This window comes from Erithacus rubecula (genome assembly GCF_903797595.1).
Source record: "Erithacus rubecula genome assembly, chromosome: 6".
Taxonomy (NCBI): domain Eukaryota; kingdom Metazoa; phylum Chordata; class Aves; order Passeriformes; family Muscicapidae; genus Erithacus; species Erithacus rubecula.
This window is the reverse complement of record NC_136688.1, coordinates 18,949,841-18,965,976: the sequence shown is the minus strand read 5'-3', so window position 1 is coordinate 18,965,976 and position 16,136 is coordinate 18,949,841. Positions and strand designations below refer to the sequence as shown.

The 16,136-nt window shown below is 38.8% G+C and overlaps 1 protein-coding gene across 4 annotated transcripts in view; it reads right to left on the bottom strand.

The window, feature by feature from the left end:
• Positions 1-16,136, bottom strand: part of IFTAP (intraflagellar transport associated protein) — a gene marked incomplete at its 5' end in the record, with an annotated part of 38,586 nt that overhangs the window by 16,465 nt on the left and 5,985 nt on the right. For all 4 annotated transcript variants that reach the window (XM_079310183.1, XM_079310185.1, XM_079310184.1 and 1 more), the window contains one exon: positions 11,244-11,399. In XM_079310183.1, coding sequence (XP_079166309.1) covers positions 11,244-11,399 — 156 coding nt within the window. The remainder of the gene's footprint in view (positions 1-11,243; positions 11,400-16,136) is intronic.

Here is a 16,136-nt window from a genome sequence, read left to right as displayed (position 1 = left end):
ACCTTACTGGATCCAGAAACCTGACTACCATGTGCATTGAAGTATGCCTTTCCAAAGCCATGCTGAATAGTTGGGTTTTTTTCCTTCAGCCTGAAAAAAAATAAAGCAATTACAGCCAAAATAGAAATGCAGTACTTTTTATTTTGTAAGTCCCATTATCAAATAAGGAGCCGCTATAGTTCAATCAATTAAAATGAAGTTCACACCACATGTTCTTAATGAAAAATAAATGCTCATTTAATCAAGCTTTTTGGGTTTAGTTTGAAATATTTAGTTTGCAACAATAAGAAACGCTGCATTGCAATTCTAAAGCATAATTATGTATTATAAGCATGGAAGTAATTCTTGTGGAGAGTTTTAATGATGCCTTTGGGGTTACTGTGTTGAGCCATATACAAAGAGTTATTAATTCCCTAGGACAGCTCTGTGCTGCAGTTGCTGTGACATGCAGAAAGGGCTGGCAGGCTGGGCATAACCTGAAGTCCACACTTACAAGACTCAGGGTTCATGGAAAGCAAAATCCACCACACCAGAGCAATCTAGCAAACAGGTTTTAATGCTCAGATAACAGATGGATCCTCTGAATAATTCCTAAATCCCAGGTCTCTGTAACATCTTGATTCTTCCTGCTTCTTCAGCAAGTACTTTCCTAAAACAGTATTTGGATATAGCAGTACATATGAGCCATCACTTTTTCCAGCATACTCTCTTTTTAAGCCATGGAAATGAAGCAGTATTAGACATGACACTCTCTTTTAAATTCTTGACTGGTAAAACAGTCACCCACTATTTGAAGATAATTTTACTGTCACCCTGCTTTACAGGAATAACTAACTGGGGCTAGCTTAAAAAGCTTCAATATTTTTTTATGGATGGGCTTCCTGTTTTATCCTAAGAACTTGCAAGTTTTATCTTAAAAACTGACAAGCCACAAAAGAATATTAATGTTTTTTAGGGAAAATGTGTATTGGCAAATAATGCAGCCCAACATCTGCAGACTTCAGCACCAACAGGGCCTGAGGACTGACCCAGTGTCCTCCCTGCAGATCAGGAGCACTTCTGCATGACAAGTGATAAAAAGGTTCTGGAAGCCAAACACTTTTCTCACCAGACCAACAGAGAGACAGAAGAAATCATCACTGGAATGATCAGAAGCATAATTCATAGAGCCAACAGACTCTAAGTAAACATGATATTCTTGCACTAGCCCACACTTTTCTTGTACATCACTGTGATAATTCTTCTGGGCTATAAATCAGATCATCCTTCTAAAAAATATCAGTTCTGAATTGTCCAAAGAAAATAATACCACTTTTAATATCAAAAGACCTATGGCACATAGTTGGGCAGTTATAATTAATGAGTACATACGAGCTGACAAACTTGCTTTATTTTCTGGACACCTGAGCTATTGTCACAGCTAAAAAGCCAGATAGATTAAATGAGCTAGTAAGAAATCAAGTGCATTCAGAGTATTTATGTGCCATTTACCAACCCCAGACTACAGCTTAGAAGCACTATCCCTTTTCCTAAGAGATCAGTCATAAACTTTTGACAGAAACCTTTTTCTGGTTAAGACCATTGCAAAGTTATTGGGTTAGAGAATACTAAACATTACATTTGATTAAACATGCAGCACTGCAATGTGATACTGGATTCATAACTGCTTGTGAAGAAAAATTCAGAAGAAAAATGTCTAAGCAACCCAAAGCAGTTGTTAAATGCAATTCTGTGGATAGAATAGCAACTCTGCAACCATATTGAGGCCATGCCATATAAATTAAAAGGGGGCAGGTTATTTAAACATTATGTTGCTAGCCCTGAGCACAGTCCCTCAGGACCAGTAAGAGCCAACTTCAACTACCCAAAGCAACTACTGACAACTATAGTCTCCCAATGCATGCATCACATAACCAGCTCCTTTGAAGCAGCAACTGTAATGAAGTTTGAAAATATTATTTAAAAAAACACACATAAGTTGTTTTGAAGTTAAACTACAATCTGAAGACGAGACAATCCCAGGTGTATTTCTTTGACAGAGTTCTGAATTTCAACCATTTCTGTCCTTACTTTTTAAAAGAGAAGGGGAAGAAAGAAGGATCCCATCCAAGCCAGCAAGAGGATCACTCTGCCTTTCCCCTAACTAAGTGATAATTGACTCATTATTCACAGTCACAGCTTTCAACCTGCCAAGATGCTGTTGTAGAACACTGGCCTTCACAATATGTGATAAAAATCAAAAATAAGGGATACAAACACAACAAAATGTAGCAGAGGAAGAAAGCTGAAATGATACAAAGATTCACGTATTTATTCTGCAGACAGATTCTGTCTCACTTTTTAGTCATTTCACTGTCAGTATCTTAAAAATGAAATAACAAGCCAACTTAGGTCTCTAGAAAAGTACATCTGAGTCTCTCAAGAGCAGTATCCATCATAACTGTGTGCCACTAAGAGTATGGTGCAGACTTCAGAAACATGTTTCAATCAAAAAGGATATCCAACTTGACAAATTTTTTTCTCTCCTGCTATCTATCCTCTCTATTGCCTAAAATTCTCTTTGTCTTCCAATGTGGACAGGAATTTTTTGAGAATGTCTAGTGATCACCCACATATTTCAAAGAATAATGGAGTCACTTATCACAAAAAGAGAGAAGAGAGCTACCTGTATTATCAGGAAAAACTCAAAGTCAGTGAAATCTCTCAAATGACATAGTAGCCCCAGAAGAATGATAAAATTCTCATGGTCTGAAGCATTTCAAAGCCAGACCAGACACAGCAATCAATAACATACCATAGAATACCTGGCTTGGGATAATACACTGGACACAAAATTCAAACTAGCAGGTACTTCCTACCTTTTTTTCAATCATTAATTCATTTTAAAAACAAAAACTGGTTGAGATTTAGAAACAGGCCCCTTTAACTATAACATCAACAACAACAACAAAGAAAAAACATACAGCAAAGTTACTATTTTAAGTTCCAATTTACTTTTTTGTCCTCAGATCCTGAACTGAGGGCCAGCAGAAGATGTAAGAATCCTTTAAATCTTTTGCAAGTCATGCTTTGATAGAAAATATGGAATTCAAATATTACAGTGACTTTCTGCAGGACTCCTGAACAAAAAAAACCCCAAAAAACAAAAACAAAAACAAAAACAAACAAACAAAATATTTTACTCACAGTACCATAATAACTGTCTTGAACAGAGGTCACAAGTACAAATGTCATGTTCATTCACTTTCTCCATTTTTCAAACACACCATCAGCAAAGATTTTAAAACAACAAAAAAGGCTGTCACTGAAATGTTTCCATAAAATACCACTTTCACATGTTCACAAGGTAGTAACACACTCTAGAACTACCTGCACTTCCCTATTTGCAATTATGTAAAACATTGTACAATGCTGCACTCCTTTACCATAAATTACAAGCTGTAAGAGGAAAACAAGAAATTTCAAGGCTGAAAATCCAGTTTGCTGAGAAGGTAATTTTTAAAGCCACCTACTAATATTTGTTGTTTTTGATCTTAACATGTAACATCTCAATCAAAGCAGCTCTCACATTTTCTGCAGTAACCCTACCAAAATCTGCAGCCTCCCTATGCTTGTATGTTGTCCTGCTGGAAATACAACACAGTGTTTTAAAATTACTTAGCCTAAAAAAGCCACTCTGATTTATGTTAACCAGATACCTTTCTGTTTCCATGTGTTTTTATGTATAAATTGCTGTAAATCAATGCAGTTTGTCCAACTTTTCAACACAAGAAGTCAAACTATCCATTATAGTATGTACCTGCATGATTTCAGTATTAGAGTCCTTTATGCATGTCCAAAATTAGGACCAATTCAGGTGTAACTCAGGCACCTAAACTTTATCATGTAGTCCTGTTTTAAGAGTCTAAGGGCTTAGCCACTCTAAAAGGGTGTTTTTTAAATATTGTACCATATTTGCCCCCATTCAGCATCTGAACTGTCTATCCCATTAATTTTTTTAATTCCTCTAAGGTCCATTCCAATCTTACTCCATCAAAATCCACACTAATTTTGATAGCAGCAATCTCACAGTAGTACTGAGCAAGCAGAACTCCTTTACAGGAAATAACTTGCCTAAAACATTTAGCTTAGTGTGCAAATTAATATTTGTAATACAAAAATTCAGCTGGTCCAGTCTTTTCCCCTAAGGTCTTTGATCTTATCCTGATTAAATGACAAATCATCAGCACAAAGTATTGTTTAGCTTTTTATTTCCCCCTTCAAAAAAGGTCAAGTTTTACTAAAATCAGTAATATGGGCTTGGTTTTTTAACCTAAATTTACCCATTTCCTAAGGAAATTCCACTGTATTATCACCTCAACTAGGATAAATACATATTCCATGGACTGGGACAAGTAATTTCAGTGGGATTAATTCTAAACTGAAAGGGTGAATTCTGAAGCCCCAGTAGTTACTTTTGCCTGCCATTTTTGGATACTTATTGTAGTATGTTTAAAAATAAGTCAGGAAAGGACTTTTTTATGTGCTCCTTCAGGGGAAAGATGGGCTATTCTCAAGTATATTTCAGCCACTCTCACAGACCTGCTCTAGCTTAATGTACAGCAATACTTCTCCAAAACTAACTGAGCTCCTAATTTTCAAAAGTTTAGCTGTCTTTTTATTGTATCAGTATCTCTCCCTTTGTACTTAATGGAACCTGTGTGTTCTGGTTCTATGCAGTGTTTATCTGTATCAATATCTATGTCTCTGTTGTGCTTTTGATAGTCTCAGTATTAGAAAAGGGGCAGTATTTCCTGTTTATTCCTCATTCACCCCATCTGATCATTTAAAAATTCACATGATTCTTTCACAGCTCAGCAGTGCTGTTGCTGGATATCTTCTCCATTTGAATACTAATGCTGTCAGTGAAATAACAAGGAAATCTTGCACTTCATCATTTCAGTAGCTTGTACAAGCAAAATCCTGTTTCTTTCAACAGATGTAAAAGAACTCCAGACTTCTTTCTGAGTTTGGGTTATACTAAGCCATACTTTGAATCTTAGCTAGTAAAAACAGAATGTATTTGAGTTTATTTCTTAAATACTTGTTATTTGCTGGGGTTTTTTTACAGTCAAAGAAATGGCAAATTTGCTTAAAGTTCTCCACAGCACAAGGAAACTACATTAAATACATATGTTGGGAGCACTTTAAAATAACATGTGATGTACTAATAAATCAGGGCAGAGTCAATCTTGAAGACTTTATTTGTGCTTGCATCCTAGAAGAATTCAGCACTAATAGGTGAGTAGGTAAGTGCTGTAAGAAACAAGCAAATTGTATATAATTAAAAGCATCTGACATCTTCATACAAAGTATTCTTTTCTTAACACGCAATATAAAAAAGATGACAGCAGGTGGGAACAAAATAAAATGTCATAAAGCCCAAGAGTTTTGAAAATGCTGGGATTTGGACATTATAATCACAACATTAAGGCATCCCTAAAAGGCTTGACTTTTTTTTTTTTTTTTTAAGGTAAATACCTACTTTCTTGAAATTAGGCATTTCGATTTAATTTTATACTGAACATTGAAAAGTACCCAATTTGACAAAGTGTTCAGCACTGAACTGGAAGTGACATCACTCGACCTCTGTTTCTGATTGTCCTGTTGAGTCACACATAGCTCTGATCTCTGACTTTACTTGCTTTGTGTCATTCCCACTTGTGGAAAGAAGGCTTCCTCAGCTCACTGCAATACATGAAACTAAGCCAACAGCTGTATTTAGTGCATTTTGATGCCTTTTTAGACAAGGTACAGCAGAGTTCACTCTGTGTTACTGCATTTTATATTGCTAGAATCCAATCACTGACAATATGCCACTGTAGGATAGAACCTCTTCCAATGTATCCACAGCAAAATTACAAAATATTTCCCTTTCTATGTTCTAGAAAATCTCAGGCATGCAAGAGAATGAAAGTACTTTTTTTTTTATCTGAAACACTCTTCAGAAATTGTTTAGTAAAAAAGCAGAAAAGAACAAAAAACTGCTATTAGGGAAGCACTACTGTTCAATGGCTGTTCCAGTTTCCAAGAGTCTGAGTGCCTCTGTACTTATCTGGTGCTGCCACTGAGCTACTGTGCAAATGCTCAAGTGATTTCCCTTCTTTAGGCCTGGTTTTTTCTCTCTATACAATTGAGATGAACTATCTTGCAGAGCAAATACCAGGACAACAAATATCCATAAAACAGATCAGTTATTATTATTTCAAAAATAATCTATTAAGTTTGCATCTCTGAGTCTGGGATTTTTTTCAACATTTAGGGGCTCTCTATGGTATTTGATTTTATACTATATTGAATAAAGGCTACATAGAGATAGCTACTGAATTTATGATCAATAGAAAATTGCAAATTTTGTCTTCCAACCAATTCTATCAAATGATCCAGCACAACACATCAATAAAAAGCTCTGAATTGATGCTGTTTCCCTATTTCATGCCCTGTTTAAGTTCCCTGGGGGTGACAGATTAATTTAATTAGTTTTACTGAACTGTCTACTTGCTTTTATTGGCAAATCTACTCATAGGCTGAAATTTCTCTTGGGGTTAGCATTGTCCTACTGGTCCATTTTTTAAATAAAAGTGCATTTACTGTCACTTATATAGGTCTCTGCTATGCTTTCTGCTGTGAAGACTGATGTTTGTGAAATGCCTTCACTGACACTTACAGAGGAAGTTTAAAGTTGTTTTTCCTAAATGTGGTTAAAGTGAAAAGGAAGCAGACAGCCACAGTCAAATGGACTGCGAACTGAATACCTTGCCCAGATTGCACAGGGGAATTAAGTTACTCTGAGCACAACACAGAATATGGCTCTTGCATGCCACCTGTAAGCACAGAAGTGATCAGTCACTTCCAGACTTCCTCCACTTGACAGTTTGCTCAGCACAGAAGCACCAAAACAACAGCACTGAGGCTACGAAGTTCCAATCCAAACTTTGATGGCCCTAATCAAGGTCCCTGGACTTCAACACACTGCCAGCCAGAGGGAGGTGCATGAAATAGAGCAAAATTAACAGCAGGAAGGGAATTTGTTTAATCCTGGTGGTTGAATGCCCAGAACCATGAAAAAAATCTTAACCTGGATTTGGGTAAGAATTTTATCCATGGCAGCATTTTCCTATCCAGCAGAATGATCCCTAATCCCATTTTTTAGAAGTGGGAGAGGAGTAGTTTAAAATCTAATGAAAATTTTGAAGCTTGGACCATTTGGGGGGGGCGGGTTTCTGCATTTTTTGTACAAGGTCAAATGAGATATTTTATGCTCCAATGAATTTCCCATTCTTCCTCAGAGTTTAAAAAATGAGCAGATGCTGCCTTCTGATTTTGAGCATTGTAGTTCAGCACCAGATTTCAAACACTATTCCTAAGATTTCAAAGAGGTTTTAGTCCTCTGTGGCAATATTTTCAAAAGCAGGGTTGGATGTATTTCCACAAGATTTTGTCCAAAGTTTTTCTAGGAAATGTGTAGTTCTGAACATACAACTCACTGACCACATCTACAGAAATATGTATCATCCACTCCTTTGTAAATTCAGCTCTTCTGAGACTCCTTCAACTGCAAAGCTTTACAGTGAGTATGAAAGATTTCATCTTTTTGGATTGTGCTCTAATTGCTAAATTACATTCCCATGGGGTCACCAGATCTGCCACTTATATATTCATATTTTAATATTATCCCTATGACAAAAAACACACTGTGGATACTCTAAATAGGAAAAATAAAGAGACTTAACTAGAATCTTAACCTAGCCCTGAAATGCCCATCCATTACAGAATCAACGAAAAAGGTTTTTAAACTTTTCCATTTACAGAGGAAATACTCCTATAATTTAAAAATATTATTTATTTATCATGTTCTGTTGGAGCAGTATGTTTAAAATGCTGAGGTCAGGGTTTTAAAAATATATTTATGTATGTTTATCCATTTTCCATCAGATCTGTAGATGTGAATTAACAGTCTCACTACAGGTTTTACTTATTAAGTCTATGAACTCTCATTTTCTCACCGCATCAAGTATATTTTAAAAAACAGAACCATTGGGGTTTTTAGGAATACTAAAATCTGGAAGATTAAAATCCCATATCAAAGATGTAATTTTATGGTCCAGTTAAGTTATATCTATCTCTATGTTAGTTAAACCAAATACACATCATGAAACCAATTACACAGAATTTAGAAGGACTTATTTTGACTCCAGATATTGTTCTATGTGAACTAAGAGAGTATCTTGCCAAACAGCACAAAGAAGAATAGAAATAGTCAAAGGCAATATCACACATTCAGATACAATAAAAAGACAACATTCTAAAAATGTGATTTACTTGATTAGGGTATTAGCAATTCTTAAAAAGTCAAATTGAAGTCAGGAATCATTAATCATTATAAGAATGAAACTACACTCTCAGCAGAAGGTCCTAATATGTTCACAGGAGGTCACTCCAGGCTATTTATTGCCTAAAAAGGTTCTTTTTACCTAGGCCAGAACAGCCAAGGATGCTTGGGTCTTTCTACTCAAGGTACATTCTTTACAACTTCACTGTGTGTATATTTAACATATGAAGAAAAATTTAAAAATCACTAGGGTATCAGATTCTTATGAGACGCTTTCAGGAATAACACAGAAACTTCAGCAGAAAATATCCCTGCATTGCCAACTGCACACCTAGTACAAATTCATGCACAAGTGAAAATCACCTTCTGTAAATATGTTACTCTGTGAAATCAATGGGATCCAATTAGTTTTGTGTGTTTTCTGTTTCCAGTGTTATGACAGACAAAAATCTATCAGATGACGATATATGTGTAATGCATTAAGTAGAATTTTTGCAGGTCATTAATTTATAATGCAAACAAATTTGTTGGGTACTTTTAAAGGAAAATTAAAGTGGGAGGAAAACAAGGTGAGCTGCTCACACCATCATAAGAACCTGCATTTCTAACCATCTGATTCAAGTAAAGCTCTAGCTTTTCTATGATTTTAGTGGCAAATGCCTTCAGTGACAGTGAAAGTGACTGAAATACACGCTGAGGCTTTTTGCAAGTAGCACCATGATATGCAGCACGCTTCTAGGATAGGAGCTATCCCCAGTGTATCAATCATACATAAGAACACCAGAACCGGATTTTCAATCCTCTTATCTCATCCCCCAGTGGCTCCTTTCTCTTCTATATTTTATAGGGAAGAGAGACAGAAAGTTGCCACAAGATTATTTCTGTGGCAGCTTCAACTCTCCCACTGGTTTTCTGCTCAGTGCTTGTGACTGACATTTAGTTCTGCCTGAAGGATAAGGACAGGACAGACTTCTGAGCACCAATCAATGGGCATGCCACATGCTATAATTGAAAAATACAGTTCTTCTGCAATAATATGAGGACATCACTTTTAGTGCAAAGCAGTGCTAAAGAGAATTGTGAGTAATACGTACCTTGAACGTATTTTTAAGGCACCTAACTTAACATGGTTAAAAAATGTGATCTACAGAATTGGAATTTTGCAATTCAGCAACGCTTAGCTCAAGGTTAAGCTCTACTTTGTATTTCATCTGCAGAGCATGAGACCTTTTCAGCCTAATCATCTATCTGGTGTACCTTCACACAAGTTACCTGTTAGCTTGGCACAGGATGGGTCAGGTTGGAAGTGACCACAGTGGGTGACCTGGTCCAATCTCCCTCCTAAAGCAGAATCACCCTAGAGCACGTGGCACAGATCTTGAGCATCTCCATTGAGGGCGACTCCATACCCTATCTGAGCAATCTGTTCCAATGCTCAGTCATCTGTATAGTAAAGAAGTTCTTCCTCATGCTCAGGTGGAACATCTGTGCATCAGTTTCTGCCCATTGTCTCTTGTCCTCTTGCTTGGCACCACTGAGAAAGGCCTGGCTCCATCCTCTGACACCCTCCTGTCTCATACTTACAGATATTGATAAGGTCCCCTCTGATTTGTCTCATCTCAGGGCTGACTGTCTCAGCCTTTCCTGATAAGTGAGATGCTCCAGTTCCTTAATAATCACTGTAGCTCTCTGCTGGACCTGCAACAGGAGCTCCAAGTCTCTCTTGTCCTGAGGAGCCCAAAACTGGGCACAGCACTCCAGATGTGCCTCCCCAGGGCTGAGCAGAGGGGCAGGATCACTCCTGTGACCTGCTGGCAGTGCTGTTCCTAATTCCCCCCAGGATCCCTTGGCCTTCCTGGCCACTGCTGGTCATGGACAGCTTGTTTGCCACCAGCACCCCCAGGTCCTTCTCCCCAGAGCTGCTTTCCAGGAGCTCAGCCCCAGCCTGTGCTGGAGCAGGGGGTTATTCCTCCCCAGGAGCAGGACCCTGCACTTGCCTCTGTTGAATTTCAGAAGGTCTCTCTCTGCCCATCTCTCCAGCCTGCTGAGGTCCTTATGAGGGGCTGCACATCCCTCTGGGGTGTGAGCCACTCCTCCCAGCTTTGTCTGCAGTGAACTTGCTGAGGAGGCTTCTGCCCCTTCCTCCAAGTCATTGATGAATTTGGTAAACAAGTATTGAACCAGTATTGAACCCAGGGGGACAGCACCAGTGACAGGGCTCCAACCTGACCCTGTGCTGCTGATCACTCTGGGATCTGACACGGCCAGTTCTTACCACACCTCACTGACCATTTATCCAGCTCACACTTACTGAGTTAGTCTACAAAGAATTTGTGAAGGACAGTGTTGAAACCCTTGCTGAAATTAATTTAATTAATTAATATCTGCCTCACTTCAGGTAGTTGTTTCATCACAGAATGCAATCACTTTGTAGAAGGCACACACACAGGCACAGCACAGTGCTGCAAAAGTACCTGCAAAAGTACCCAAACTGCAAACTCCTAATCTCAGGCCATCTCACACTATTAAGTACTTTCCTTAGGCTCTTATTTTATGGAGACTTCTCAAGCAAAACAATGCAAGATGCACTTAGGAAACATCTATCCTTCCAAACATTGCATGTTCCCCCTGCCTCCCTAAAGCAAGAATAAATGGCTAACCACCTGTAGGGAGGGACACAGCAGCCTGGGAACCAATCTGCAGAAAATTGTCCTTAGGGCTTCTACTGCTGAGTGGAAAAACAAAAGCACCACAATGATTTGCCTTACATCACAAAGCAGGTGAGTAGCACAATGACACTAAATACCACTGCTTCTGTTTTACCTTTCCTTCCATCTGGTGTATCTAACGGGAGATTTAGGGAAATACATACCTTTCAAAAGATATGTGAATGTATTTAGAAACTCTTCATATGACTGCTCATGGCTATTAACAAATTGATCAAGGATGCTGCTCTTTAACAGTTGCTCTCCCATGATCATCCACACCTTGAGAGTCAAACAGATATATCTGTTTCTGTAGGCTGCTTCTGCAATAGAAAGAAAAGAGCTATATATACCTGCAGGCAGAAAACATATCAACAGAAAAGTTCCTAGTTCACATAGATGGGCACTAGAAAGTATAATTTTTCTTCTCTCCTTATGAAGTCCTGATCTTGTCAGTGGAACTTCAGTCAACATCTCTCCCCAAATTCACATGGACATAGAAATTTTAAGTACAAATGGAGAAATTGTGATAATTTATGCTTGAAATTTATGACCTTGAGTAATATGGGCCACAGAAGTGCCAGTTTCTCTTGGTGTTGTTCATTCCCTTAAGTTGTCCAGTCTTTCAACCCCTGCCTTCTTTGCAGAAACAGTGACACCCTTCACCAACATGTTGTATTTAACAACTAGGACACATCTGTACATTCAAATTTTGGACTGAATCCATCACCTCCAGGTGCACCGCTCACTGCACCATCGAATATTCAGATTCCACAAACTCAGATTTTGGACCACATGTTAAATCACACATGAGAGTGTGTGTGTGTGTGTGTGTGTGTGTGTGTGTGGCAGTACACACGACAGGGAGAGCATGAAGAATGTGAGGACCACTCTTGAGAAAGGAACAGATGCTGAGAGCTGTAGGAAGGAAGCTCCACTCTCCAGCCACACAGCAACAGCTCTGCAGCCCAGCTTCCTCACTTGACCAGACTCTACAGGTAGAAGTGATCCTGAACAGCCCCCAGTAAAGCCTGATGAAGTTAACCTTGCCCCTAACTCACAAAATCTGTGTAAATGCATGTTAAAAGCTGCATGATGCTGAACACTTACACATATTGTTTTTCATACACACAGGTCCACACTAATAGAATCAGTTTGCTCACGTGAACCTGATCAAGATTCAAGAACACATTATACACTAAGTGCTGGATTTGCATGTGTTCCTCTGTTTCCTCTCTTGATTTACCACAACACCAAGAAATGGATTTTGGGGATGAAAGCTTAATTCTTCAGCAAAACTTCAATGGTAGTAAGAAAGGGCTGCCAACCTGATCCTTTCAATAAGATTGAAAAAGAATTGTTTGGAGACCAGAAGGAAAAAGAAGCATGACTTCTAGCATAAATCTCTGATTTTGTTCCATTGCCTGCTTCCAAGGAAGACTAATGTTCTGAAGGTATCAAAATACACACACACAAACATGACCTAAAGTTTAAGTTTTCTAATGTTTTACAAAAATCCAACCATTACCAATCTCTCTCTGGACTGACCAAACAGAATAGCACTCACCAGACTCTCAGAGTTGTTTATGTATATTACAGGGCTTTGAGAGATAACCAGTGCCTTCTATTCCTTAAGTTCTTCTAATCATGAACTTGAAACAGTGCTGTGATTTGTAAGGCTACTCTAAAAGAATATATATCATCAAGAAAAAATTAATAACTTTTTGTTTTTCTTTGGAGTCTGGTGTCTAGGATCTCCAACTCCCTTACAAATGCTAACAAAATGAACTTTAAAACATCCCCAAAAGGAAGAGCAAATATTATTCTCAGTAACAGTTAAAAGTTTAGTCATCAAGAATTTAAATTATTTAAAAACAGGTTAGTGGAGGGCTAACAGCAAATCTTAGATAAATTCAGTCTAAAATGCTCTAGGAAACTAAAAATCTAATATGGAATCATATCCCTAACCAACTGCTTTCCCTGTGAAAACCATGCCCTACAGCCACCAGATCACCAGCCTGAGATTCAGCACCCACACCAGGTGGTACCAAAATCATGTATCTCAATTCTTACTCTGCTGTGCAGCTTCTACCTCCTACAGAACGTGGGAAACTTCAATTCACATATTCCCTTATACAGCTGTTATTGAGGTCTACAGAATCATCTCCTCAAGGAGAGGAAAACCAGCTAGGTCCTAATGAAAGCCTAAGTTCTGTCAGAAACAACAGCCTCTCTGTCTGACAACAGAGGGGAGAGACTGGCAGCCAGAACTACCTGCTCCCTGTTTCCAATCTTTTTCAAGAGCTGCCTGGTGCTGTAGCATGGCCCTAAATAAAAGCAAATGCAGAAGATGGTATGTGGGGAATATCTACTATCCCTGAAACTGAACATATGGTTAGGACGTATGGTAAAAGAAGGGTGTTCAAAAATTTAACTCAACCCATCAAGGCTTTGGTATTTTTCATTTTCATTCCACTTGTTTTCTGCTGCTTCACACCTACTTTATTCCAGAATCTCTCTTAAATGATCACCACACTGTGTCAGTCACAGAAAAGTTTCATGAGATGAACAGTTGAAACCAGGCTGACCAGGAGACTCTCATCTTTGCTAAGGAGCTAACCAGTAGATTCTATGCAAGTAAAAGCCTTCAGCAGTTACTCAATTCACAGCCTCAAGGCAATGAATTCTTTAAACTATCCTGAAAAAAATGAAAAAATACACAATAATGGATTGGAATTCTCCACAATATATAAAATTGATACAATGACACTTCTACGAATGAAATTACTGCACTCTTCTGTTAAAGAATAGGTATTGCTAAAATCAAAAACTTAGCTTATTTTATCCCCAAAGGAATGAAACTAACTTGGAAGTGTCAAGGAAAGTAAAGCAAGGGTATCTGATCTTTTCCTTGTGCTGGCTTTGGATACTTTTAGTAAGTAATAAATCTCTGCATTGAATCACAGAGGCAGGTCAAGTAAGTATTAGCATCATTTCAATTACACAGTGATTAATTCTACTAAACAACACAAAATGTGGAATATAAACTGCCTGGTTTACATTGTAATTTTAAGTGCTTTATGTTTCTTTAATACATAATAGAGGCAATGAAAGAAAAATCAAGATTATTATATTTTTAAAGGAAAGAGCAGTAAACTGTCTCTACAAACTCAATAGAATCTTATGTAATTTAATTTTTCAGGGAAAAAAACTTCACTAGCATTTCTGGCATAGGTTCAGGTGAGGTTTTCACACTATGGATTTGCTCTCATACAAGTCATTCTCAATTTTTAAAAAAGGCTGATTAATAAATGGTGGTTTTTTACAGCTCACCCATAGGTTCATGGAAAATATCCACTAGGTACACCTGTTATCAAGATTTTAGAAAACGTGTCTGCAAAAATCAGATTGAACATAAATACACTATTTTTAAATCTTATACTCTGTTACCACTCGACAATTCCCCATCTTTTTTCCCTCTAGAATTATCACAGTAACTACATCTTTAACAAAATTGTTACAGCAATGGAGAATGAGGCAGCAGTTTTGCAAAAAGAATGAGATTTTAGCAGACAAGTGCACTCAGAATCAATTTAAGTCTGTCTAGATTCTGGCTGCTCACACAAAGGCCACCACCAACTTCACTTCCCCTTCACCTCCTGGTTTACCACTGCAGTCCATCTCTTGGGCAGACAAAAATAAACTACCAATACAAAACCTGAGAGTAAACACAGCAAATGCATATATCCTGTTTTAAAGATATATTTTCCAATCTGCCCTTCAGCTGTCTGACCATGACTGTCTGTACAAGGGGACAATGGGAATGTGTGAGCAAGGGAAGGATGCAGGATTGCCCCTTTGGCAGCCTGTCACAGCTGCTTATGGAACCATGAAAGCACAGTCTCATCAGACACAGCCTCCCAAATGGCCTGGGAAGCTGTGCCTCCCCCACGCTGCAGAAGCAGCTGTCAGCAGGGCACTCCTGCACTGAGCTGGAGCCCGCAGTGCACATCTTCATCCCACGGTGCACAGAGCCAGGCTAAGCTGCAACTCCAGCCTGTCCTTAACAAATGCCTCCTGTTAGCTGGGGGCTGTGGCTGCTGCCTTAGCAAACAGCCCAGGATGGTGCTTTAGAAGTAGGCCAGGTGAAAGGTGTGATACTGGGAATTCCTTCCTGAGGAAGACATAAAGCATTTTGAGTCAAGCAGCTATCCATTTTCCTGAAGGCAGAAAGCTGGCTTCTTCTTGCCTAGACATCTGCAACTCCACAGCTGCAGGAGAAAGCCCTCCCTGCTCCGCTGTCCTGCCCTACTTTCCTCCCTCCTCCTCCTCCCTGCTACCACCACCTGTGGGGAGGCAGAGCTCCAGGAGCAAACACAGAGGCACCAAGTTCTGGCCACAAGCAGGTGCAGGTCAACCCACCTGGAAGAAAAAACCAGAAGTTACAAAAGACAAAAACTTTCAGATGAGGTTCCTTCCAACATGTTGCAATTCAAAGTGATCTACGACAGCTAATCCTGTTAAATCAACTGGATGTTTGCCATTGCCTTCAGCAGGAGCCCTTAAGGGCACACACTTAATGCATCAGCAATCCGTGTGCATGGGAGCTGCATCTGCGTGCCTGAGTGCATTACTGAGCCCGAGAGCTGACTTTTAGATGGACAAAAACACGTGCCTCTCATGTCTGCCTCGTATGAGCTTTTAAAGGATATATCCAAGGCCTTTAATTGCCATCAAACATATTGATCCTGTTGGATTTCTATTATGTCAGTCCCATACCTGAGCAGAATTTTTTTTAAAAGAATTTCCAATGGCTTCAAGAGTACTGGTCCCTTTAAAGGCAGCCTAGAGGCCCATGGCAAGGGTAACATTTCATCCAAACTGCAGCAGCCACTGCCCCCTGGAATGCAATGTCTAGGATCTGACAGTCAAAGCACAGCTGGATTCAATCAGATATTTTAGATAAGCCCTCCAAATAAAGCCCTCTCCCTCACAAGTTAAATACTGTTTACTGTCAGTTTTAGATGAGACAGAAAATTGAAGACTGTAGGATGCTGGAC